We start from the raw sequence: 25,676 nt of genomic DNA on the forward strand, positions 1-25,676 counted from the left end.
GGGACTATTCTGCCTCTGCGGCAGGCCGAATTCGACGCCCTGCCGTATTCAGTCCAGTAAGTAATATTCCGCGCTCCTGAGTGGTCGGCACGTGTGATAAGGGCGCGTTATGCGCGTGCATATACCGAATCCCCCACCATGACTTTTTGTGTACCTTGCAGTAGATGAAGGGCCTGTCAATTATGCCATGATGCCAATGCTAATTCGTCCCGCTACAGGAGAAAGTACTTTTCATCCCTGGAGCGTTTGCAGATCGCCCAGCACGCCTCCGACGAGCCTACTACATCAGGCCGCTCGTCCCAGGCCAGCACCGCTTCCAAATCCCACCGGCCCTCGCTATCTCTCGGCACCGGACGACGCAGACGCAAATCCGAAAAGGCTGTGCACGCTCACGACATCTCCCACATTGACCTTGACTTCTTTCTCTCCTTGCCTGAAAAGGTACGCAAACAGCATTTTTCCCGCGAAGAGCAGGCCCTCCTCCAAGGCAGGCACGAACAGGCGTTCCTTCCCGACGACCAGGATCCCGAGTGGGCACAACAACGCTTCAACGATTTTCACTTCGACTTCTCCCACTCCACGCTCGACCTTCCGGAACGCGGCCGTTCACGACGTCGTTCATCTTCGGCCTCTTCAACCGTCAGCCCTTCCCGCCCTACTTTCGGGCCTTCTTGTACATCAAACACGGACAAGGACCGAAACACCCATTTACTATATCTCGACACAATGGCCACGCCCATCTTCCATCGGAGGGAAACCTCAACGGCAGATATGAGACGAACCATGTCCCTCACGTCGCACCCTGTCCGCCTTGGATCTTCATACATGGCGGATCCTCCACTCTTCAATGCTCGGCCGAATCGACTTCACCAGCGTGCCCACTCTTCTTCTCTTACAGGCCACATTTCGCCATCTACGCCGCCAACTCTCATGATCGACCCCGAAGCGACACACTACCAGGATCCCGAGGCGAGGAAAAAGCTGCGCATGTATCTTGCATCTCCTCAAAAGTTCGACGAAGCGATTGAATTCGGCTTCCCATCGTCCGCTGGAAGCGACGCCGCTACGCCCCACTTCCAGCTGCCACAAATAGACAATCACGCTCGCAAGTTCAGCCGAGACATGCACACCTTCCTTAGGGATGGACAGCTGTCGTTCTTCGAAGACCATCCAAAGGAGAACCAGGGACTGGAATCTGATGCCGGCTCTGTAGCCGACATGGACTCACCTGCCACGCCCTCCAGCACCGGCCTGTCTTTCCGTATGCACTCCCGGCAAATCTCGCACCGCAAGTTCTCGGTTGATTCGCCGGCTCCGTCGCCTGTCCACTCCGCCAATGGGCATTTTAATCGCGAGATGACGCTCCGTATGACCTTGACCCGGCCCGACTTACGAGCTGACGAAGATCAACTGTATGGCTGGCAAGGCTCAGGCTCGAGCTCAAGTCCCAAAACCTCGAAAGACGATCCTCTGGCACTGGAAGACCTTGTCTTCACCGACGACATGACCGGTACCAAGGGCGCCTTTTACGTTAAGCCTAAACCGCGCGGAAACCTTGTGAGCCGCTTACTGAAGCGTGCCAGCCTCAAGGCCACCAGTCGCTGATCCCCATTTCAGCCTGCATCTATTAATTCACTTCTCACATTGTACTTTTTGCCTGTCTTTCCTAATAAAGACCAACAACAGGTCTGCTGCGTTTCAGCGAGCGACTTTTATTTCCTTGTCCAACCATTTTCTAGACATTTACGGGGGTTTACGAAAGCTCATCAGACTGTACGATTATCACGATGCACGAACCGAACGATTCAGATGCATGAATGAGGCGTTTTCCTTTCATCTCCCATGTCCAGCTACCCTGCTGGTATTTCTTCATACTTAGCTAGCCAAGAACTTCATCGAGAATGATACCCAGTCGGCAGCCACCAAAACTGGTTTGTCGCTTTGATACCACCACTTCGCCTCATCCTTGTCGATAGCATTGTTTCCGCGTATTTCCTATTACATCAAGCAACAACGGTTACTCATCGCAATTGCCGATACAGTCCAGCGTCTCAACTCACAGCACCTGACTTTTGCCGAAGGAGTGATCGCCCCCAGCGATCATGACTAGGTCCTCGTACTCTCTACCGGAGCTTTACCTACCCGTTCACACTACCCGTCTTATCTCTCCACATGTTTCGCCAAAGAACTGCACTAACCATATTATCCGCAGCGGAGAGATCTATATCGCATAGATGTTAAGGGCAGGGATGGCTGTATGACGTTGCCGTTTTCATCCAGTGGCTAGGCAAAGATCAACATTACAGTACTCGTACAGTTTGCATGCAGTAGTTGATACTGGGCGTTGTATGCGTTTCGTGGTGCTGGGAGGATGTGTTTCGGTGGCGAGGTAAGATGCATGAGAAAGAGGATTATTGGGCAGCTAGGTTGAGGTTGAGTATATGTGAGAGAGCATTGGTCGATCCAACGCATCAACATATCGCACAGCATATTCCATCAACCATCATCTCCAGCCTCCCTCTCTACTCCTCCAACCCTCCACCTGCAGTCAACAATGACGTGCCCACTACCTGTCCGCAAAAGATACAACGAACATCCCATCAGCCACTGGAACATGAAACACCCACTCACTCTTATCCTCCACCAGCTCCCCCAACTCCACCACCGCATTCCGGTGAAGCTCCACCTGCCCACCCGGCTCTAGATTCCTAATGGGTTCCCTTGCCGAACAAGTCTGACTTACCTGTACGCGGTTCCTGGTACACTAACCCACTAGATGCCGAACCGAACTGCTCCAATCTTCACGGTACGCTACGTTTCAGCTTGCGCTAGATTTTTCTTCACTTCCCACAGGGCTCGATCTTGCGTTCGCAGCGGATAGCGCGCGCGTACAGTCATTCGGGTCATGTGTGTGGCGGGGGTCTGGATCGATTGAGTGGTTTTCCTTGGGTCGGTGACGCATTTGCGTGAGGTGACGATGTTGTTTACATTGTATGCTGGGTTTTGCTCGTGTGGCACTGCAGGTCGTTGTTGTGGCGTTGGCTGATCGACGGGAAAAGAAAGTTAGGAAAAAAGGTACGGCATATGCATGTCATTGTCCTGTGATGCGAAAGAGCGTGGAATGCCGTTAGATTGCATACGGGCGGCTGGGAGGTGGTGTTTTCCGGGGTTCTTTACTTTTTTCGCGCCTTTGCTTATTACACGCGCGTAGTGTAGCCGGAGTCGTATTTAAGATTTATTGAAGGTGCTGATGATGAATGTCTTGCTAGTCAGCATACCTGTGTATGAGTTCCGTGGCCGCAGCTAAAAAGTGATGTTGCTGCAGATACGCTGTCCGTCGGCGTTCCCGAGGTCAGGATTCACATCTTGGCCGGGTGATAAGCACCTACAGCAAGATTACAAAACCGATCGTCTGCTTGCATTGAAACGGTTTTCATGTTGTGATATTCTGCAATGCTGGGTGCACGACAAAGTCGTTAGGCCAGGGTGCTCGCGTTATCGTGGTGAGGCATCACACACATACACTACTCATGAACACGGCACGGAAACACTGCGTCTACATGCTGACGGCCGGATAACCTATGCGGGCGAAAGATCAGCCCGAAAAGCAATTGCTTCGTCACGCGCGCGGATAGTCGCATTCGCATTTCTCCATTTTCCAAACGAGTCAAGTTGAAAACAGTGCTCATTTCAGGTGCATACCCCAGGATCAAAGTGGTCCGAATTCGGCATCTGGAAGAAGAAAAGTGATCCACGGCTTGTCCTTTCTCGACAGTCTGCAGAGAACGACGTGTCCCGCTACTGCAGTCCCATGCTCCCCCACGTGCAGGTTTTAATTGCACCGTTCATGCATTCAACGCAATATACGCGTAACCTTCACATGCAATGTCATGACATTCCAAACACTTATTTGGCATCAACAGTTGTTCGAATTTTTCATTACTCGTGGTATCCTGCGTCTTTCGCTGCCAAGTCAATCCATTTGCAGTTCTTTACCTCGACAAGGCGATGTCGTCGATTCGCAGAATCATCTTGACGGTCTCGGCTGCAAGCTCAATAGCGCTGGTGCTGACCAGCAGTGGCTGCAGTACGTTCTCCTCGCTGATGTCGTTCTTGACACCCCCGCTCTTGATGCTGATACCAGCATTCTTCTGCTCCTGTGCGTGCCTATGCCTTAGCTCTGTGACGACCTTGATGCTGTTCAGACCGGCGTTTTCCGCCAGTGTTGTCGGAATGACCTCCATGGCATCGGCGAAAGCTTTCCAGCAAATGGATTCAGTGCCGGAGAGCTCACGAGCCTTGAGTGACAGCTGATGCGCAATCTCAATCTCCGGGGCACCGCCACCAGCAAGTAGCGCCTTCTTCTTGACCAACGAGCGGATGGCGCAGTGAGCGTCGTGTAGAGATCGCTCGGTCTCATCCAGAATGAGGTTGTTAGCACCTCGGCAGACAATGGAGACAGTGTTGGCTGCTGACTTGACACCCGAAACCTTGACGTATCGTGCGCCCGATGCCTGTACCTCCTCGACAAGGTCTGCCGAACCGAGCTTGTCTTCTGTGAATGAATCGATATCGGCAATAGGCTTGCAGCCAGTGCTCTACTGTGCATTAGCTTCGTTACATGTGAATCACTTCTCTTGCGTACCTTGCAAATGAACTCAATCTCGTCACGCTCAATGTCCTTGATGACAAGGATCTTCAGCTTAGACAAGAAGTGCAGACTGAGGTCGTTGACTGCATCTCGGAGGATGGACTTTTGGATGAAGAGAACGTTGCACTTCGCTTTCTGGATCTTCTTGACCATGTTCAGCAGATACGTTCGCTCCTCCTTGAGGATCTTGTCCATTTGCCTGTAGTCGTTGACGACAATCTGGTTCTCCATGTCCGGTTTCGGTGGGCTCAACTGGAACTGAATGAGACCTATCCGTGCCTTCTCCTTCAATGTGGGACCACCGGCGCTCTTGACTACGGGCTGGTTGAGAACCAGACCGTCGATCATCTCGCTGTCTTCGATGGTACCGCCTGACTTCTTGATCATCCGGATGTTCTTCAAGTCTACGTTGTCGGCGGTCTTGGGGTCGATGACCTTGAGGACTGAATCCACAGCCATGATGGGTAGCTTGGGCTCCTGAGCGACGATCTTGGAAGAGAGTGCGGTCGTGGCGGTCTTGAGGAGCGTTTGCCTATCGGTGAGCGAGATAGGGATGGCCATCTCGGTCAATATGGATATCGCCTCCTGCGCTGCCCGTTGGAAAGCCTCTGATATGACTGTGGGGTGGATGCCCTTGCCCAATAACCTCTCAGCAGCGCCCAACAGACTTCCAGCAATGACTACGACCGATGTTGTACCATCTCCGGCTTCGATATCTTGGGCGTGTGCGAGGTCGACGAGCATCTTCGCGGAGGGATGCATAACGCTCATCTGGTTCAGCATGGTGGCTCCGTCGTTCGTGATGATGGTCTGGCCTTTGCTGGTTTGGATCTAGACGGGTCAGTTTTGATGGCTAAGAGTTTGCGCCTGTCTCGTACCATCTTGTCCATGCCCTTTGGTCCCAAAGACTGCCAAAAAGTTAGTATTCATCTCTTCCCCGCACCTCGTGGTGGGACATACAGTTCGGATCGCATCTGCCACAGCTACGCAATTTAAGTTAGCGAGATGCTCCTAAAAGAGAAGGATTAGGTTTTGTACCTCTTGCGGCAATGATGTTGGCGCTGCGAACAGCTCTGGGCTTCTCCTTGTCCTGGGCCAATGTCAGTCAATGTTTTCAGAGCTTAGTGACGAGGCGCACCTTGAAGGCAGTGTTACCGCCACCGGTACCGCCATTTGCAACTTGAGCAGCCATCTTTCAGTATACAGGAGAACAAAGCTAAAAGAGGGGTATCGTGGGAGTTTGGCGGGGAAGTCGTGGTGCCTGGACGCGAACTGACAATATTTCGAGAACGCGATAGACGTAGCGCACGGCCAATCCCCAAGCTCCGACTCGCCGGGCCATTGCCGCATCACAGCTACACCTTCACCCAGTCCACAACAACCAACCCCATACACTCGCCCGCGTCGCCGCATCTGCTCCCACAGTCACTTCTACCCGGACTCATCCACAACTCGACTGCACGCATAGCCCGAACCCTAGCTCGGCCACACGACAGTCGCCGCCCACTCCGCAAGCATGCCTTCAGCCACAGGCCAGTCCTGGGAGAAGTACCAGAAGAACTTCGCCGACGACGAGGTCGAGGAGAAGAAGATCACACCTCTGACGGATGAGTAGGAGACGCCAAGTCTCGTTCAACGCAGGCATGGGCTAATGGCATCACAGGGACATCCAGGTGTTGAAGACATACGGCGCGGCACCCTATGGCGCCGAACTCAAGAAGCTCGAGAAGGAGATCAAGGACAAGCAGCAGACGATAAACGAGAAGATTGGCGTCAAAGTACAGACTCCTTCACCCTCCTCCATGCTCGACTAACGCCTCCAGGAATCAGATACCGGTCTCGCACCTCCACATCTCTGGGATATCGCCGCCGACCGCCAACGAATGCAAGAAGAGCAGCCCCTCCAGGTCGCACGATGCACCAAGATAATACAAGACGAGAAGGACTCGGAGAAGAGCAAATATGTCATCAACGTCAAGCAAATCGCCAAGTTCGTCGTCAACCTCGGAGAGCGCGTCTCGCCCACCGACATCGAGGAGGGTATGCGCGTGGGTGTTGACCGCAACAAGTACCAGATTCTGCTTCCCCTACCGCCAAAGATCGACCCATCGGTCACTATGATGACGGTTGAGGACAAGCCCGATGTCACATACGGAGATGTTGGAGGTTGCAAAGAGCAGATTGAGAAGCTACGAGAGGTCGTCGAGATGCCCCTGCTATCACCAGAGCGCTTCGTCAACCTGGGTATCGACCCTCCAAAGGGTGCTCTTCTCTACGGCCCTCCAGGAACTGGAAAGACCCTTTGCGCCCGAGCTGTTGCCAACCGAACCGACGCTACCTTTATCCGAGTTATCGGTTCAGAGCTTGTCCAGAAATACGTAGGAGAGGGAGCCAGGATGGTGCGCGAGCTGTTTGAGATGGCACGAACAAAGAAGGCGTGTATTATCTTCTTCGACGAAATCGATGCTGTCGGTGGTGCTCGCTTCGATGACGGTGCTGGAGGCGATAACGAAGTGCAACGTACCATGTTGGAGCTTATCACACAATTGGACGGTTTTGATGCTCGCGGTAACATCAAGGTCATGTTCGCGACCAACAGGCCTTCGACTCTCGACCCAGCCCTCATGCGTCCTGGCCGTATCGACCGAAAGATCGAGTTCTCGCTACCAGACATGGAAGGCCGTGCCAACATTCTCCGTATCCACGCCAAGAGCATGAGTGTAGAGCGCGACATCCGTTGGGAGCTCATCTCTCGTCTTTGCCCCAACAGCACAGGTGCCGAGCTGAGGAGTGTAGCTACAGAAGCGGGCATGTTCGCAATCAGGTAACCACTGTCCGAAATGCATGTGAGACATTTACTGACTTGTACTTCTAGGGCTCGAAGGAAGGTTGCTACCGAGAAGGACTTCCTGGCTGCTGTGGACAAGGTCATCAAGGGCAACCTCAAGTTCAACTCGACCGCTACCTACATGCAATACAACTAGACGGCGCCACGTGGGTTGCGTTGAAAGTAGCTTATGTATTTACATTAGAAGGCAGCACTGGTTTTGTATGAGTACTAACGATGGTGCTTTCTCTCCACCTAGATGGATAGGACATAATGCATTATTCGAAACACTCTGTTCTCTACAGTGAAGTCTTGACCAAGCATAACCCAGTCGATATGGTTTGTGATGGATATAAGTATCGTACATGTTACACTACTTTACAATCTAAACAGCTATCTTCTCTAACACACGTCAACAAGGAGCTAACTAAACACTCTATAGCTGACAACGACGTTACGTCGCCCACTTTGCATGTTTTCATCTTGATGTAGTCTGTAGACCTGTTCAACTGGTTGTATGGGGTGAACGCTCTATTAAACTACAACTGTCCCGCCAATATCACACAAATCAACATCAACACCCCACTTCAACCCAGCTGCCTCCGCACCCTTCCGCCATCTTTCAGGCGGTTCAGTAACCGGTTCGTAGCTAGCCGAGTAAGCACCACGGAACGTACCAAAGTGCATGCCTATACTCTTCTTACTCCTCACATCCCTATGTATAGCCAAAGAATCCTCAGGACTAGAATGTTGACCAGACAAGACAGACCTCGGCTTGAAGCAACCCACAGGCACAAGCGCCAGATCAAAAGGTCCGTACAATTCGCCGATTTCTTTGAATGCGGGACAAGGCGGGTGCGGCGCGTCGTGGTGCGAGAACTGGTCGTCGGAAAGAACGTGGCAGTACCCTGTGTCTCCCGCGAAGAAGAGCTTCTTGCCAGACGAAGACGGCTCCTTGACGATCCAACTACACCACAGTGTACCATCGAAGTTCCAAGGCGTGCGTCCAGATCGATGTTGCGCAGGCGTGCATATCAACTCGACGCCTCCAGCACCCTTCTTGAACACAGTTATGCCACCCCACCAGTCCATCTCTTCGACTTGATCCGCCTTGATGCCTGCGCCTAGCCCCGTCAGAACAGACTTGACGCCTAATCCGCAGAAGAAGCGCAAGTCGCCACCTTGTTTCGCATTCAGCTTCTTCAGCGTATCCGAGTCGAGGTGGTCGTAGTGGTCGTGGCTGATGCATACAGCGTCGATTTCAGGGAGCTCGTCGATGGTGCATGGTGGAGGTGTGAACCGCACAGGACCGACCATGCCGTAGGGTCCTACGCGCTCACTCCATACGGGGTCGAGGAGGATGCGCATTCCCCGCTCGTTTCCCTCTGAAGCTGTTGTTTCGATCAAGAAACTTGCGTGTCCTATCCATGTTGCCTTTAACCCGTTCTGCGCATTGCTGAAGTCGGGCTTGCGCACGTCGACCAGGCCTAATCGGTCGGCGGGAATGGGGACGAAGTTCTTGGGTGTGCTGAATCGCGTTCGGACGGCGGCGATTATGCCGTCGTTCTTATAGGAGGGCCATGGGTTCTTGAAGCTTGTAGGTGGCTTGCCGATGTGATGGGCTGTCGTGTATGTGTCTGGCTTGTGCGGGGGTAGCGGCGTTATGGAGGACGAAGGAGGCATTCTCGATGTTTGGTAGTGCCTAAAAAACAGCGCGAGGATGCAAAGGGCTTGATGTGGGCGCGCATGGCTGCTTGTCGTGTAGATGGGACTATGACGACGAATGGCGGGTGTGGAGGCGGCGATAGGCAGCGCTCGTCGGAGGCCACGTTCGTCCGGTTTACCGTTGGAGGCGCGTTTGGGACTCGAGGGTCGCGTAGGGCTAGGAAACCTTCGAGACGTTCATCGATGACTTCACTGCCCTTGAAGCAATGGCGATGCAGCTGTTGAGTTTGTGCGTCTGGTCGTGGAGCGTCATCGAGCAGGTCCGACCCAGCCACACCCTGTCACCTATCGAGCAACCCACGTTCTGCCCCAGCCATCCTTCGCGACGTAACCCCCAACTTTTTCTTGCATAGCGAACAAAAGCCGTATTTGTGGCTGGCCCTACCCACCAATCTCACATCGAAACGCGCATCTCCAGCATCATGGCCTCGGAGACAGCTCAAGTGGGTACAAGGACCAAGGCGCGGCTTGCGTAGCCTTGTTCTCTTATCATCCAATAGGACCGACACGTGAGCCCGGCCAGCTTCTATGCAGGTACTGTTCGTCTTTCGCTCATCGCCGCCGCCGGAGCTCTAACCAGGAGTCTGGAAGATGTACCTTCTACATGTGGTAAGCACCGACTGGGGCTGCAGCGGCCTGGGAACGCCGTGGCCAAAATTTTGTGAGCTTTATAGATGTCGGCTTCCCAGCGTTGTTGAACTCGTAGAACACCTTTGCGTCAATCAATCGTTTATCTTTACAGTCAAGGCAAGATGAAGGGTACCTTTTCCAAAGCCGGCGCCGCAGCTCTGCTGGCCACAACGGCAAATGCACAACTCTATCCCAACCAGAGCCCGTTGAATCACACCTGCCAGCTACAAGAACCACTTCTGTCTTGCCCATCGCAGGATCCTTCCAAGGTCGATTCCTGCTGCGTCGAGACATTCGGTGGACTTGTTCTGAGCACTCAATTCTGGAACACATACACCGGCCGCGAGTCTGAAGGCCAGCTTCTCCCTACCGACACATGGACGCTCCACGGCCTCTGGCCCGACTTCTGTAACGGTAGCTACACACAGTACTGTGACCTAAGCCGACAATACGACCCCATCCCGGGACCGAACACCACAAACGGCCTACCAAACGGCACATTCGTCCCACCCTACAATGGCTCCAACATCGGCACCTTCCTCGAGCCATTCGGCCGCTACGACCTTTTGGAGTACATGAACACCTACTGGATTGCATGGCAACAAGACAACCCCGGTTTCTGGGGCCACGAGTTCTCCAAGCACGCCACCTGCTTCTCTACCTTCAACGTCCCTTGCTACGGCCCGCAGTACCGCGAGCACGAGGACGTTGTTGACTTCTTCGAGACGGCTGTCAAGTACTACAAGAGGTTCCCTACTTTCGATTGGCTGGCCGCTGAGGGCATCACGCCTTCCAACTCAACCACGTACTCGTACTCCGATCTCGTGGATGTTCTGTACGAGCAGCACGGCGGCATTCCTTTCTTGGGTTGCTCGGGACCCAGGTTCAATGCTACTGATGCTGGCAAGAACACAACTGATCGAGGCTACACTATCTTGAGCGAGGTTTGGTACTACGAGCACGTAAGTATCCGCTAAGTGTGCCCAGTATGCGAATAGATAGGTGCTAACATGCGATTAGGTCTACGGCCGCCCTCAAGAAGGCAATGCCATTCCCGTCAATGCTTCGGCCACGTACCTCACCAACTGCGCTACTTCCGAGGGCGCCATTCACTACCCGGAAAGGACCAATGGGTCGGAAAAGGCCCCAACTGTCCCGTTCTAGAAAGACATAGTCGCGTTTCGAATGTAGTGTAATGATCAATATCAATCACTTCGTGGACACAAACGAAGTTACTCTTCATGTTCACCTTGTTCAAGGAAAAAACTAAACACCCTAGAGCCTACATTGACATAGCAAGATAGAATGTGTTTAACCTAACGTTAACGTAGAGCCTACATTAACATAGTAAGATGCAAAGTGTGTAATCTAACGTTAACGTAGAGCCTACATCAACACAGCAAGACGCAAAGTATGTGACCTAACGTCAGCGTAGGCTCTACGGGTCATTGGCATTCAAGTGAATCAACACAGAAATATGAAATTCCTTCGTATCAACTGACACTATTGATAGTCTACCAAGTACTAATACACAACAAAGAATTTACTTGTTCTTTACCCTCACAAACTTTTGCACCCCTGTCTTCGGATCGAATCTGCTCTCCTAGTTGAATTTACGCGGTTTTCCAGCTGCCTCATCTTCCGGACTAGTCTGTGAGGCAGCTCTTGTGCCGCGATCTTCCTGCATATTCGTGTTCTGAGTCTGGTCTTCGGGATCTACACCACCTTCGTGGTGACTGCTGCCTTCCTCGGGCGTCTGACGCTCGTCGTCGGCGTGATCCTCCCCTGTGTCCATGTCCACATCTGTTTCCTGCACCCGTGGACTCTGTGTCTCGGAGATTCGGTTCCGCTCAACCTGCTCCCTCTTGATCTGGACTGCCGCCTTTGTTGCGGGGGCGTGGTTTTGCGACCGTGGGTGGACGGTGTGATCGGTGTTTTCTTCAAAGACTTGACGAGTGTAGTCTTGTTGTTTTCGTGCTGCGTCGACACCAGCGGGAAACATCTTGCCCATTATCGCGTTGTGCTTATCGCTGGCGCTTGGGTCCACTGCGTAACCGCTTGGACTCGGCGTGTCCGGTGCGTTGGTTGAGGCCGCATATTGATGGTTGGTGGGTGTGAAGCCAGTGGGTGAGTGACTTGCTTCGCCTTCGTTGCGTGAATGCACCTTGCGGAGGTTAGCTGCTGAGGATTGTGAGCGCATGTCTGGGCGGCCGTCTTTGCGTATCAAGACTCCATCTGCATTCCTAATGGGCTTGGTGCGCGTCTTTTTTGCCGATCCAAACATGTCACCCGGCGATCCGAAGCTCATAGCAGCTGTCACACCTTGTAGACCTAGACTGCTAGCACGGTCGCTGGTTGGGTAACCGCCACGACCACCTCCGCCGCCACTGCCTCGCCGCGCAATGCCTCCTCGTCCTGGCTGCGGGACGTGTTGGTAGTATCCGGACGGGCTGATCTGAGAATCGGGAACACCTTGCCAGTCAGGCCTTTCCCAATCAGGGGTTCCGAGTGTACCGTGGGCTGGCATACTCTTCCTAACTCTGCCACCCCGACTTCCAGGACCCCCGCCACGACGCCCACGCGGACGATGCTCGATCATACGCTGGGACTCGGGTTGCCAGCTGGCGTCTGAAGGGCCATCTTGTGTGGCGTAAGGGGTGTAGGAAGACTGTTGCGATTGCGATCCGAGAACAGATTCAGGTACAGTTTGTTGGGACGGTATCGTAGGCGTTTGAAAGCGATGGTCTGTCATGGGAGTTTGTTGCGAAGCCGTGTAACCTGAAGGACCACCATCAACAAGCCTCTGCCTCTTGGGCGAACCGGGTGCTTGAGTGTTGGCCTCCTGTGGATTCTCAACGCCATTCTGATGTGTTCGTTTCACCCCCGCGTTGATGGTAGCCCATCCGCCAGCCTGACTTCCAGTGGGCCCGACGCTCGTGGGATTCGGCGCGCTCGTAGGTGTCGCCGTAGTGGAAGGAGCGACGAACGACAATTGCTGTGGCTGGCCATTGGTTACTGGTTGGGGTGCTCTATTGCTCGGCGTCATTGTTGGTGTACTCTGATGCGAGTGAGGTGGGTGTGCCATTGATGCTTGCGGTGCCTGATACGTATATGGCGGTGCTTGTGAGGGCTCCGGTCCGGCGCGCTCTTCGAGTCGATAGATTTTTCCCTTCATGATCTCGATAGTAGTACTGAGAAGGTCTACATCACTTGCCTTATGCGACAAAACATTCATCTGCTGCGCCATTTGCTCTAATGCTGCATTCTGCGCCGCGAAAGATGGAGCGGCATGGGGCGTAGCCGAAGCTCCTGATTGCCTCTCCATCCTAATCGCATATAACTCACGATTCATGTTCTCCATGGCTTGGCGCATGCCATGCATCTCACTTTGTAATCTTTCGGCCAGCGCCTCCACCTTTTTGATATGCTCATCTTGCTGAAGAAACTTGAACTGGTAATCTTGACGCAGTGCCTCTGCTGTTTGGTCCATCTTCTCCTGGTGAAGCCTAATGTCGCGGGTGTGCGCAGCTAAGGCGCCACTGTTGTGTGACATTTGCGTCTGTATACGCGCCATAGCGTCTATGCTAACGTCTTCTGGCGAACGAGGATAGTGATGGCCGTTGGTCTGAGGGACCAGTATTGGCATTTCAGGTGGACCACTTATTGATTCAACGCCAGGCCCTTGGCGAGACTTAGGAGGTTCTTGAAGATAGGGAGAATTTGACTGCGGTGCAGTGCTCAGCGCGTCTTGAGCAAAAGCATGTGGGGAGTTCCGTATCGAAGACTGCATCGATGATGGTGCTGGTAACGACGGTGTGTTGTCTCCGACAGGGTGCAACGACTGCTGCTGCGATTGTAAATTACGGTCTTGGGATGGTTCGTACCGCCCGCGAGTGTGATCTGGATGATCTACAGATGGCGCACGTGAGTCAATCTCCATAGCTTCAGCCGAGGACGCTTTTGGTGTTGCTCTCGACGAGGGAGGACTTGGGGTGTCTTCGTTCGCTAGTAGGTCTTGTGAGGCATCCACTTCAGGTTCGACTACAATGGTATGATTTGGTGCTGTCTCGCATTGCAGTTCTATGCGACCCAGCTTGAAGAAATCTCGACCACTGTCATAGGTCAGCCATCATGCAAGGACTTGAAAGGCCATAGGAGGAGTTACTTACCGAAAGGATCCCTTTCCTGCAGGTGCGGTGACAACAGTGAATCCGATAGCTGTCTTTACGCAAGCCGGATCTGGGCACGATAAAGGCTGAATGGTACTGGTGTTGAGTTAGTCCCAAGGTTACTGTGCGAACGAAAGGATAGCAATAAGGAATGCGGGACGTGAACTGCGGGCGTACACGTCTAATAGATGTTAATCTATAGTGTGGAAAGATTTGGTGCAGGCTAGCGTCGGTGCGTCTAGAGGAAGAAACTTAAAATACCATGTAACCATCGGCAGCCGGGATACGCCAACTCGTGTGTTGGGGTTTGTTGATAGCCAGCCAAGGCTATAAGAGGGAAAGGTGCGACAAACAATTGTAAAGGGAGAAGGGACCAATGTCATATCTGGGTTCAGCTTACCATCCTGCTAATTCGGTGCCTTTTGACGCCGCTTTTAGTTTGCCCATGGGCTGTAAGGTAGAGCTGTAAGAGCCGAGCATGGCGGGAACGAAGTAGCTGCCGGTGACCTTGTACCAGGAGTTGTAGAAATCTCCAATGCACTTCTGACAATTCTTGCAGTATGCTTTAGTTGCACGGTTGGTGGGCGGGGAAGGTGGAGAGGCCTCATCAGCACTCTCCACAATCTCTGGTGGTGATGGCTGAAGTTCATGTGTATTCATGTCTGACTCCACCTCGCCAATTCCGGATCGCCTGGAGCCCGCCATTGATGCAGCCCATTGACACAACAGTGCCTAGGCGATAGCTGCAAGTGAGCGGAGAGGCTGCACGAAAAGTGCTAGATAGCAACAAATAAAAGTTGGATGAAAGAGGGTGGGCCTAAGCAAGCTGAACTACCGGTCTCGGGTACGCGACGACGCGTCTCAGTCCAGGATAGCGTTTCAGCAAGCGCAGTGAGATTGGAAGCGAAGAGGAAAAAATGGTAGGCCCCAACAAGAATAGGCGGTTGCGGCGGAGACTGGAAGGAACCCTGAAAGACGAGAGCTAATTCAGAGGAGGGAAAGGGCAAGTGAAATAATTAGCAGGAGTTATTCCATGATTAGCCATGCATGAGTCCGAGTGGGGTTAGCGCGCCTCGCTATCAATTTAGATGCGCTCTATTGCGAAAAAGCCCTGAAGCCGTCTCGTATCGCAAGCGCAACACGCTAGCTGTTCCATCTCGCGCAACAGCCAGATCTCTTCAGCTGTAATTTCGTCCGTTTATCGAATGCGAGCAGTTCCCTACCGTCCGAGGTACGCATGTGTCGACGTGCACAGGTATGAACTCGTGTCACAGCATCCCAACACCTGATCGGTAGTCACTATCGTTATGGGGCAGTTTACTCATCCCGGGACCAAGCGCCGGCTATCTTTATTACCATCAAATTGCGACGATTACAGGTTGCCAAGTTTGATCCGCGACATGGGCCAATTAGCATAACATGTCGATGCAGGATGATAGCTACATGTCCGAATTTACATTTGCAGCTATATCTGGGCCAGACTACTCGTTTCTGGCTTTTATCCATGCCATTTTCCATGTCGTCGTCAGCAGCATTGTCCCAACTGGTACCCGCCTCCCATCATGACGGAATGATCGCCGCTGAGGGCACTGCTGTACCGTGGCAGCGATCTCACACAGGCAAAGATGGGATTATGGTTTTACAGAGTTGAATTTGCGCAATCTTCGCCCACTGTGAGGCGGCGAAAAGCTTTGCGCTAATTTAACTCCAAGTAAGGGGAAAGTGGACAGGGATGTTGATTGATGTCATGCAGTACTTGTGCCCTTGGCACGATAGTTATTCGCGTTTAATCCTTTCTACCGATAATTGCAAAACACAACGCATGTTCTAGAAAGCATTCAGCCTCTCAGCCTATGCATCCCGATTATCCGTTCATACGCCACGACCGAGAGTGTCAGTCAAGCGATATGCGCTCGGACACCATGTACTACGACACGTTGCGTTGCACGTAGCACGCGCGAGGTACGAATACTCGTACTTTACTTGACAACAATAAAGCCAACGCCGTTGCGAGCCTCTTGACAGGCTTTCGAAAGAGCCTGCACCTCTGTATCCGTCCATTTGACGCTGAGGTTGTCCCAATTCTTGGTAGCGTATTCACGGCGATACTGCTGTTGCATTGCTTGCAAGCGACGTATTTCTCGAGGGTCGCCTGTCCCACTGTACACAATAAAGGCCGTGCAGCGTGGCAAAGCGTCGTATATCTGCCCGATACGTTCAATGGTCTTGGAGACGGCATCGCCGAGCTCAGGTCCGTGAACCTCAACATCTGTATCCTCGCCGTCCTTCAGAAGACCCAGTCGTTGCAAGGCATTCTGTCGAATGAGCTCGACGTCGGCCGTCTTGGCGTCGTCCCACCAGCCTCTTGCAAGCTCCAACTCGCGCAAACGTCCCCAGACAAAGTCGATCTTGTCAGTAGTGCCATCCTTGCCTTCAGCTTGACCCTTTACTGTACGCTCAATAGCTTCCACTACTTCCTCATCGGTCTTGCAGCCTATGGAGACTCGAGCTTGGCCACCGTGACCTCTGTTCGGGTCGCCCCAGTCGATGACAGCTCCGGCACGATGCACTTCGTTTGATTTTGGTCGTACAGAACGATCCATTCTCTTGAAAATAGACTCCGCGTTTGTGTCGCCCGACCCCCAGCGCGGGCCCTTTTCACACTTTTGTTTGACCAGGTCGAGACATGTCCGAGCATCTTCCACACTGTCGTGACCTGCTGAGCCCTTTTGCACTTCGCGCTTGAGATATTTCTGCGCAAGCCACTTCAGCGACTGCTTGTATGGTGGCCCACGAGGGTGCGGGTAGAGGATACCAGTGTCGATGATGAAGGGGTGGGTCAACTTGAGTGCGTTGAGATCAGAGTTTAGCGAGTGTCCCACAAGGATTGTACGCGGTGTGATGAGTTCCAATAGCTCCTTCTGTATGTCCGCTAGAGTAGTTGTGACGTCTTGGAGCATGGCCGCTGTAATACCGGACCATTGGGTCAGGTAGTCCTTGATGGCGACATTCGGCTTGACAAGCTTGTCGAGGGCCGTAGTGCCGTCCCAGTTCAATAGACTGATGCGAGTGAGTACAAGCTGGTCATTCTCAGCTTTGCACATCTCACAGTCGACGGATATAATGTGTCTTCCAGCAGTCAGACTGCCTTGTTCAATCTCCATCTCAGGTACTTCTGCATCTTCCAAGGTAGCGACATTGGTGTCGACCCAACCGTCATCAGCACTCTGATGAGCAAGCTTCCTTCTCTCGTTATTGGCCTCCTTGGATTCCGAAGTGGTGAACATTGCTGGATGTAGCACGTATTCGTTCTCTTGCTGTTCCATTAGACTGGCGATGTATTCGGTAATGCGCGTGCGCTTGTTTTCCCAGTTCTTCGAGTTCTGCGGCAAGGGGCCTTTGTGGTTCCCCGTCTTCTTCATCTGCTTCTCTTCTTGCGTCTTGGGTATTTGTGAGGTTAGCATCGTATGTATGGGCGAATGCACCCTCATGTATTGGTTGTTGCGATGTTCGCCTATAGCCTTGATGGGCCAGACATGCTCAAAGATATCAGCAAGAGGTTTCAGCGATGCAGGTAGTTTTTCGGCCTTGAGACTAGCCGGATAGAAGTCATCACGCGAAATGTTGAGCCGCTTGGGCTTTGCATCCCTTGCATCCTTTACAGCCTTTGCAGCTGTTATGGCAGCATCAGTCTGCGCGTCCGTTGTCTCTGCTCCAAAAGAAGGCTCGGACTGAGACGGGGCGTCTAAAGCAACATCGCCGTTGAACATACCCAGGTCCAATCCCGGAACCATAAGCATGACGACCTGTTGGATATTGGCACGACTGCGTACGGAAACCCACTGCGGCGCATTACCGTCAGCAAGCAAGTACAGCACCAGTGACTGGAGGTCTGTGATCTTCACGTGCGAGTTCAGACGGGCATGATGTGAATGCTCAATGGCTGGGTAGCTCCTCTGCAGCTTGCGCTCTTTCCTGCGCTCCTCCCTGGTCATGTTCTCGCTTGACTGCTCAGAGCCAGCTTTGTATGTGACGAATGGGTTGTCGGTGGAGGAAAGGCGATTTCCTAGTTGGGCGTCTTTGCCTGCGAATGGGTTGTCGGGAGTTGCATCTTGCTGCGGCGGTGGCGATCGTGCCTTGCGCTTGCCCTGCCCATCCGTGTCGCGCGAATGGCCCGGACTGCGAGCTGGCGAAGGCGAGTTCGAGGCGCGGCGCCCGTTGTGCTCAGAGTGCGATCCGCGTTCCTTCCGTCTCCTTTTCGAGCCGCTGACTACACTCCAGCCCTCTTCGTCTCCGTTAGTCGTGGTGGTTGCCGCATTGTCGGATTGCGCTTCGCCGCGCATGTGCGCCAGTGTCGCACCGAGTCCCATATCGGCAGGAGGTGGCTCGTCGCGAGTGCCGCGCTTTCGTTTCGCCATATCAGAGCTCATGCAACCCGCGTGAGTCGATTTGGTGGACGCGAAGTGTTGTTGTGGAGAAGCTCAAGAAAATGTTCGGGGTTCCGGCGCATGGGTACGCGCTAGCGATGGCCCACAGGAATCCACTACTCTTGCCATATGTCTGTATTTCACTTGGCAGGACGCAGTAAATTCTTTATTCTAAAATGAGTGTCGCGTTACAATCTCGAAGTTCCGGTCTTAATAGTCTTCGTTGTCTCTGTGGTTTTCGCTCCATAGTTCACTATATACATACCCGCCGACGTCATCATCGTCACAGCTGCGATCATACACGAACCAAGTGAAACATCACGAGGACATGCATTCAGACCCATTCTACAATTTGAGGTTGCTGAAGAGTTTATCATAAAGCGGAACATTGCGAGAAGCAAGAGATGGTCGCTTCCGGATACACAGCTAGACTGAAACCGGAAACTCAGCAGTGGAGTATATGTCGAATTTCTTCAGCAATGTACGAGTCGTGGAGAGGGTGAACGGTGAAGTGAATCCAAGAGTGGATATTGGAGTGATGAAAGTGATGCGACCTTATACCGGCTCCGCGCGTACTATGATACTACTTTTCCTATCAACTGCACAAAACCTTCTTCGTAGACTCTACCTCACCGTCGAACCTCTGTCTACATCTGCATTCATTTCAGCCCAATCCTACAGCAAGAATGCTGACCAAAGACCAGTTCGTTCAGGGGCTAGAGCCGCTCAAGTGTAGCATCTGTCTGGATGACTACAGTACCGAGTAAGTAGCACTTGATGGTCCCTACTACAACGGCACACTGACTTAGATGCTCTCTATTAGGCACGTCCCTGTGCAACTTCCGTGTGGCCACATCTTCGGAGACCACTGCATCGTCAAGCAAGTCGAGGCTGAAATGCCCAACAACAATCGATGTCCACTATGCCGCCAAGAGCTTTTCCACCAGGAAGATACACATGTATACGTCAGCGACGAGTCGGAATTTGACGATGCCGATGACGAAAACGAGGAGGAAGAATGGGGCCTCGATGAAGAGAGGTATCAGGAGACCCTCGCTGGGCCTCTTCATGACAGTGAGCCAGGTATGGCACACTTCGCCTCCTCAGATCTGGAGATGCTTACGGACATAGGGGAAGAGACATATGGTCTAGCACCCAGTGTACTTCACGCTGAAACCATCGCCACGACAAGAAGGGAGCGCCTCAATCGCCAGCGGGAGTTCAGAGTGCATGCTGGGCGGGGGCGGGATGGGGGCAGGACAACCGTCCCGAAGCTACCCGGACGTACACGCACCTACAATCAGATTGAAGCATCTGATGTAGAAACAGATGCAGACTGGTCTGGGTCTGAGTACGAGCCAGAGGAGGACAACGACCCAGCCGATGAATGTGAGGAGTAATTTGGGGTCGATGTAGGTACCACGGTACGGTTTTGTGTGGCACTCGACTTGAGCCAGAGGATATGTAGTAGCCAAGATAACCTTTTGCGAGGCAGTTGCTGGGTTCCGAAAGAAATGTAGCCTTCACAATCTCTCAATGCAAGTGATAAGCTAGGTTCCGAAAGTGATGTAGCTTCCACGGCCCTCTTTGTGATATCATGCGGAAAGACCACTAGCCCTGTCGATACCATCTGCCGAATCTGCTATCTTTGTGGATATGAAGACCAACAGGTGGCCATGGGCGTAGAATTTAGCCGGCAGGTTGTGTAACATTGCATCGACGCATGTCAGCATCTACATGGTAAGCTTCTTCGCATTTCTATTTGTACATACGCTCATCTACAGTCATTGTCGTAATTCGTCGGTCTGTATCGTTATCCATTCTATAGTTTTCCTCTCCTGCTATCGACCGCTTCCCTAAGCTTCTTGATAACGTCTCCAGGGTCCGAAGCGCCGAATACAGCACTGCCAGCAACGATGACATTAGCGCCAGCATCAGCAGCTTGGTCAATGGTCTTCTCGCTTAGACCTCCGTCGACCTCGATCTGTAGCTCTGGGTACTTTTGTCGAAGCGCGGTGACTTTGGGAAGCTCGGACGCCATGAACGACTGGCCACCGAAGCCGGGCTCTACAGTCATGATCAATATCATCTGTGGATGTTAGCATGAAATCTGTACCGAACGTGACGTGGCCTAACGCGGGCCTTGAATTGAGGTTATTGATCCTGCGGGAGCAGCCAGCGGCGTGGGCGGGTAGGTACCGATGTCAACTTTGGGGATTACTGAATTGACAGGTGGCCAATAGATGGACAGTCGGTTGGGCAGCATGCGGCAGGCTTCTCGAAAGAACGCACAGGTCAAGACTGATTGACAGTGGGCTTACGCAGGCTGGTATGCCTAAGCGCCAGCGCGTGCCGCCCACGCCCCAACAGGGTCAGCCCTACCCAGCCTCGCTTTGCTCGACCACTTCCGAGGCCTCTCTAACCACCATATAGCGCGTGCGGCCCTTTCGTGATATCGATTGTGATGATGGAAAGCATGGCGGTGCAGGGGTGATGAACTCACATCCGGAACCTCGTCCTTGTTTGGGTTCTCCAGTATCTCCCACAGCACATCGACCGGTGTGCTCGGCTTGATTGCGATACCAGCCTGCATACCCTCGCCATGTATGAACTTGACCAGCTCTTTGGGAGATGTCTTCTGGTCCGACTTCCCACTAGGTGAGTCTGCCGCGGTTGACGAGACGGCGGCTTCGTAGTGGAAGCAGTACAGGTCGCAGCCAGCCTTCTTGAAGTCGCGCACCCATCGCTTGGGCTCGGCGATCATCATGTGACAGTCGAATGTTCCCTTGCCGTGTGCGGTGGTCGGTCGGTCGACGTGTGAGCGGATCTTGGTGACCACGGGCGCGCCAAAGGTCATGTTGGGCACAAAGTGGCCGTCCATGATGTCGACCTGCACGTGTCAGTCGCGTGCCCTCCAGCCCGAAACTCAGCATCGCGTACATGGAGCCAGTCGGCGCCCTGGGAGATTGTGTCTGAACAGGCCTTGCCCAGCGCTCCGAAGTCTGCCGACAGAATCGACGGCGCGATGATGGCAGGCGGTGACATGACGGGCGGTTCTAGTGCGGTTTCGGTGTGTATAGGCGATCGAGAGAAGCGCCAATGGGTGGTATGGGGAGATTGTGGAAATTGCTAGTGTGACGGAGCTCACGATAGCTTTTTGGTGTTGACGGCATCAGCGTCACGCCTGCCCCTCCATCCATGCCCCGCTGCAGGCCTTGGCACGCCTCACCTCTGTTCTTGTTCATGCAGACCATGCAGACCGCGCAGCTCACCACCTCACGTTTCGAATCAACTATGTTTGCTGAACGGGGCCGTCAATGCTCTAAATCGACTGAAACCTTCACTATTGTTATATCTTGGTGATCGGCAACCGCGTGGCTGGTCGCGTGTTTGTACTGCCGAGATGGCTGCGACGGGTCTCGGCACCTGGTCTTTCCCTCTCACATGGCACGGGATGACTACTCCTACATGACAGCCTTGAGGACAGCCACAACCACCGCCTCGCGTCCAACTCGAGGCCGTGAGACAATATCCAGCCCCGCAGCAAGAATCGATTTCGACGAGGCACTATTGGGCGAGTATGCTGTCCAACGCCGCTGCGTCCTGTCATTGGACAAGCGTGCAGAACGCGAGCGCTGCAAATAGCACAGCCCGGCGCTTACAACCAAACACCCAACCACGCCGTGCAGCGCAACGCTCCTCTAGCCCAAAGTTTCTAGCGCATGGTATTGACCTTGCTCGCCATAAACTGACACTGGCCAATCATGCCGTCTTCACCCTCTTTGCCATGTCGTGGCCGACCTTGAGCCGCTACTGCCTCTCCACCCAGACTCGGCCCTCTATGCGAGTGGACGGCCAACTGGCAGTGTAGCTCGGACGAATGCCACAGTAACACTAGCCCACAGTCACTCGACGAGTAGGCGTCTACGCGCGATATATCCTCTGACCATCGCGCTCGCGCCGCATCGACTCTCTTTTGCCATTCACTTCTAGTCCTCTTCCGAGCCCCTTCTTCCGTCAAGTCTTCGTTGATCGAAGCAATTCCATTTTTACCAGTAAGCTGTTGACCAGCGCAGTTTTGGGCTATAGCTCATCTTAATATCGCCTCTGTTTGGTCCCCTGTACTTCTGTATTTGGACCCCTACCACCCTCGCCGCACTCCCGCCTACTCGGATTTTCATAGGTATCTTTAGTAATATTAGCACAAGGCGGTGCTCACGTCACCGCAATATACAACATGCCTGAGATGCTGGAGCCTGCAGTATACCATCCTGCGACCTTCGGCCCCATGGCCAACTCTCATCAAGCCATGTCTCCGCTGGATCAGAGACAGGCACTTAATGCCACCGACGACGAGTCCTCAATTCCCACTTACTACTTCGGAGCAAGATATTCCACCTCGTCGATATACCTACCCAGTCCCGCGTCACCAGCCAGTATCGACGACGACTTCCCTACCCCCAAGGCACGCTTATTCGATATGACCCCGCAGCCGTCGCCGCGCTTTCCTGTTCACTCGGCTACATATCCCCCAGTAAACCGGGCGAGTCGTGCTGACAGCGACTTCGACTCCCTCTACGACATCACCGACGATGAGGCTGAGGTACCCCTCCATGCATCCGCATCAGTCAAGAAGCTTGCGACCCAGCCTAGACAGAGACGCTACCCATCCATCGTCATCCCTTCGCCTTCCGCATGGCCAACCATTGAGAAGTTGAAGAGTGCAAACTCGGCGATGCCCGTTACTCCATCGTTGCTACTGACCCCATCGCGTCGCTTCCTTGAGATGATCGACTCTCACAACCTGCATGTGCCTGAGCACTCAGCAGCCCCTTCCCTGGACGGCAGCCTCACATCAGAAGAGATGGATAAGCTCAGTTGCCCTGCCACCCCTGTCTCGCAACGTAGACGCGGATCCATGTCCAGCGTTGACTCGTGGGGACCTGTGCAATTGGACCTACAAGCTATGGAGACTCTTCAGCATCTCGGAAACTCGCCATCTGCTGAGCAGTACGAGGAACCAGAGCAACAGGAGTTTCAAGTGGTTGAGGCTAGAGGCGAGATGCAAGAAGTCTCCCGACCAAGCCTCGGCTTAAGCATCCCTTCAACAGTATTCGGAAACGGTTCCTCTGGTAGCACACCGATTTCCGCGCTCTCTGTCCCTTCTCCCGGTGGTTTCTTCTCATCGCTTCAATCGACTGCTCGTCACACCTGGAGTATTCCCAAGCGCGATGAGTCAATCCCAAACACTTCAACTGCTGAGAGGTTTTACAACCTTCCATGGCAGAAGGAGAACCGAAGGAACACTTCCCCACACCCCGTGCCAGCTGTACCAGCTGTGCCAGTTCTCCCGGTACGAAACTCGACTCTTGCCGGATCCACTCTCGATGGACACGATGAGCCTCTGGCGACATCGCGCCCAGTCCTCCTTAGCAGCCCAACCGATGAGAACGTGGAAATCAAGGAGATCAACCCTAGCAAGACCATCTTTCAGTATGACGAGAACTACAACGCCGGACTTCAAAAGGTGTCTACTGCTAACCTCGAGATGACCGGCCGATGGTTGGAGGAACAAGATGAGCTACAGGCCGCTCTTCGTGACATGAGCGACATTACCTCTCCCAGCCTCTCCAGCGGAACCCACAGCCGCGGCAACTCGATCGAGAAGACTGTGGTCAAGAAGTCGGTCAAGTTCGCGGATGAGCCAGCTAAGTCTCCAGTCAAGGAGTCGGCGGATGAGCCCATCACCACTTACGTCCAAGGCCTTGAGTACCTTCACTCTCGGTGCCAAAAGAAGGATACGTTCATCCACCGTCAGACTCGCGCTGAGGCTATGCACGTACAGCGACGCTGCAATCCTCTCGCACATCGCGATCAGCTCCTGGGAAAGTTCGAGCTTTGCCAGCCAGAGCGGCCAGCGCCACCGCGACCTGTGTCTGAGTTCTTCGTCAATGACCCAACTGTACTAAAGGAGAGGATTGCGCGCGCACAGACGGAGCGTCAAGCGCTCGACCAGATGCTACCCATCCACTGGGTCTTGCAGGCTCAGAAGCAACTCAACGGTGGCAAGCTCCTCAGCAAACCTGCCGCGCGATGCATCACACGCGCTAGTGCTCCACGCATCCTCGACGTTGGTGGTGTCGCTACCAACGATTGGGCGTGGGATGTTGCCTACGACTACCCATACGCTACGGTGACTACTGTCTACACTGCGGGTAACAACATGTCATCCAACGTCAAGGGCCCCGACAACCACAAGCACCTTACCGTTCCCAACCTGTGGACTCTTCCCTTCCCATCTGGTCACTTTGACGTAGTTTCGGCACGCACACTTTACGAGCTCCTCAAGACAAACAAGCCTGTCGGCAAGTCATCAGATGAGTACGACCTGTGCTTGAAGGAGTGCTACCGCTGCCTCAAGCCCGGTGGTATTCTTGATTTCAGCCTCATGGATGCCGACGTTGTCCATGCTGGCCACAACGCTCAGGCCATGGGTGTCGAGTTCGGCTTCAACCTCAAGACGCGCGGCTACGATGCGCAGCCTACCAAGACATTCCTCCCGCGCGTCTCCAAGGCGGGCTTCAAGGACGTTCAAAGGGCGTGGATGCTCCTTCCCATGGGAAAGACGGCAGCGAACTGGAAGGACACACTTGCCGTTGGCGCCGAGCCAAAGCACCAAGAGCGTCGCATCACAGAAGACGGCGAGATTGAGCTCGAGGACGCGCCAGTCTTTGGTACGACCATGGACGCGGCGATGTTGACAGGTGTAGTTGGAAGCTGGGCATGGGAGAGGTGGCTGCTCAGGTTGCAAATGGAGATGGGCAAGGATGAGGAGAAGCTATTGGAGGGAGTTGTCAACGTGCTAGAGGAGGGTGCGCAAGGCCACGCCGGATGGAGGACTTTGTCCGGCTGGGCGAGGAAGTAATGGCAACGGGATTGAACATGATGTGATACAGTTACGATGTGTTTGGGTAGACGGTGTTGGATAGGCTGGACTGGACTGGACTAGGTTGATACCACAATAGCGAATTTCTTTTGTAGATGAATTGAAGACAGTGTCTATCACAGTCGTCCCATTTGGTTGTCTGAGTGTCTGCCTATCAATGTGATGGTGATGGTGGAGTGAGAGACATGGCGAGGCGGCGGATCAGCCTCGCTCGCAGCGGCGCGAACCCCACGCGGCCCATGCGCAGCGCATAACCTCGTCACTGTGCCATGTGCACCGCAAGTCGCGACCACTCGACCCA

The 25,676-nt window shown here is 53.5% G+C and overlaps 10 protein-coding genes across 10 annotated transcripts; 5 read left to right on the forward strand and 5 right to left on the reverse strand.

Moving 5' to 3' along the window:
* Window positions 1–109: 109 nt before the first annotated feature.
* On the forward strand, window positions 110–1,605 carry J4E84_005964 (uncharacterized protein; the record flags this gene model as incomplete). Its single annotated transcript, XM_049388556.1, has 2 exons — window positions 110–115; window positions 253–1,605. 2 exons carry the CDS (start codon window positions 110–112, stop codon window positions 1,603–1,605), a joined length of 1,359 nt encoding a protein of 452 aa, XP_049243455.1.
* A 2,387-nt stretch (window positions 1,606–3,992) lies between these two features.
* CCT4 (T-complex protein 1 subunit delta) lies at window positions 3,993–5,843 on the reverse strand (the record flags this gene model as incomplete). The annotated part of the gene is made up of 6 exons (XM_049388557.1): window positions 3,993–4,598; window positions 4,646–5,482; window positions 5,530–5,559; window positions 5,612–5,634; window positions 5,690–5,741; window positions 5,790–5,843. The coding sequence occupies 6 exons, from the start codon at window positions 5,841–5,843 to the stop codon at window positions 3,993–3,995; spliced, it is 1,602 nt and encodes a 533-aa protein (XP_049243456.1).
* A 324-nt stretch (window positions 5,844–6,167) lies between these two features.
* RPT1 (26S proteasome regulatory subunit 7) lies at window positions 6,168–7,635 on the forward strand (the record flags this gene model as incomplete). Its single annotated transcript, XM_049388558.1, has 4 exons — window positions 6,168–6,262; window positions 6,315–6,429; window positions 6,475–7,475; window positions 7,527–7,635. The coding sequence occupies 4 exons, from the start codon at window positions 6,168–6,170 to the stop codon at window positions 7,633–7,635; spliced, it is 1,320 nt and encodes a 439-aa protein (XP_049243457.1).
* Window positions 7,636–8,012: 377 nt separating this feature from the next.
* On the reverse strand, window positions 8,013–9,161 carry J4E84_005967 (uncharacterized protein; the record flags this gene model as incomplete). Its single annotated transcript, XM_049388559.1, has 1 exon — window positions 8,013–9,161. One exon carries the CDS (start codon window positions 9,159–9,161, stop codon window positions 8,013–8,015), a length of 1,149 nt encoding a protein of 382 aa, XP_049243458.1.
* A 794-nt stretch (window positions 9,162–9,955) lies between these two features.
* J4E84_005968 (uncharacterized protein) lies at window positions 9,956–10,997 on the forward strand (the record flags this gene model as incomplete). The annotated part of the gene is made up of 2 exons (XM_049388560.1): window positions 9,956–10,795; window positions 10,854–10,997. The coding sequence occupies 2 exons, from the start codon at window positions 9,956–9,958 to the stop codon at window positions 10,995–10,997; spliced, it is 984 nt and encodes a 327-aa protein (XP_049243459.1).
* A 439-nt stretch (window positions 10,998–11,436) lies between these two features.
* Window positions 11,437–14,707, reverse strand: J4E84_005969 (uncharacterized protein; the record flags this gene model as incomplete). The annotated part of the gene is made up of 2 exons (XM_049388561.1): window positions 11,437–13,945; window positions 14,403–14,707. The coding sequence occupies 2 exons, from the start codon at window positions 14,705–14,707 to the stop codon at window positions 11,437–11,439; spliced, it is 2,814 nt and encodes a 937-aa protein (XP_049243460.1).
* Window positions 14,708–15,981: 1,274 nt separating this feature from the next.
* J4E84_005970 (uncharacterized protein) lies at window positions 15,982–18,432 on the reverse strand (the record flags this gene model as incomplete). Its single annotated transcript, XM_049388562.1, has 1 exon — window positions 15,982–18,432. One exon carries the CDS (start codon window positions 18,430–18,432, stop codon window positions 15,982–15,984), a length of 2,451 nt encoding a protein of 816 aa, XP_049243461.1.
* A 683-nt stretch (window positions 18,433–19,115) lies between these two features.
* Window positions 19,116–19,829, forward strand: J4E84_005971 (uncharacterized protein; the record flags this gene model as incomplete). The annotated part of the gene is made up of 2 exons (XM_049388563.1): window positions 19,116–19,192; window positions 19,253–19,829. The coding sequence occupies 2 exons, from the start codon at window positions 19,116–19,118 to the stop codon at window positions 19,827–19,829; spliced, it is 654 nt and encodes a 217-aa protein (XP_049243462.1).
* Window positions 19,830–20,251: 422 nt separating this feature from the next.
* Window positions 20,252–21,474, reverse strand: J4E84_005972 (uncharacterized protein; the record flags this gene model as incomplete). The annotated part of the gene is made up of 3 exons (XM_049388564.1): window positions 20,252–20,518; window positions 20,933–21,319; window positions 21,370–21,474. 3 exons carry the CDS (start codon window positions 21,472–21,474, stop codon window positions 20,252–20,254), a joined length of 759 nt encoding a protein of 252 aa, XP_049243463.1.
* A 1,192-nt stretch (window positions 21,475–22,666) lies between these two features.
* Window positions 22,667–25,354, forward strand: J4E84_005973 (uncharacterized protein; the record flags this gene model as incomplete). The annotated part of the gene is made up of 1 exon (XM_049388565.1): window positions 22,667–25,354. One exon carries the CDS (start codon window positions 22,667–22,669, stop codon window positions 25,352–25,354), a length of 2,688 nt encoding a protein of 895 aa, XP_049243464.1.
* Between the last annotated feature and the right edge of the window lie 322 nt (window positions 25,355–25,676).

This window comes from Alternaria hordeiaustralica, assembly GCF_023758085.1.
Source record: "Alternaria hordeiaustralica strain BMP 2776 chromosome Unknown scaffold_11, whole genome shotgun sequence".
In the NCBI taxonomy this organism is placed as follows: Eukaryota; Fungi; Ascomycota; class Dothideomycetes; order Pleosporales; family Pleosporaceae; genus Alternaria; species Alternaria hordeiaustralica.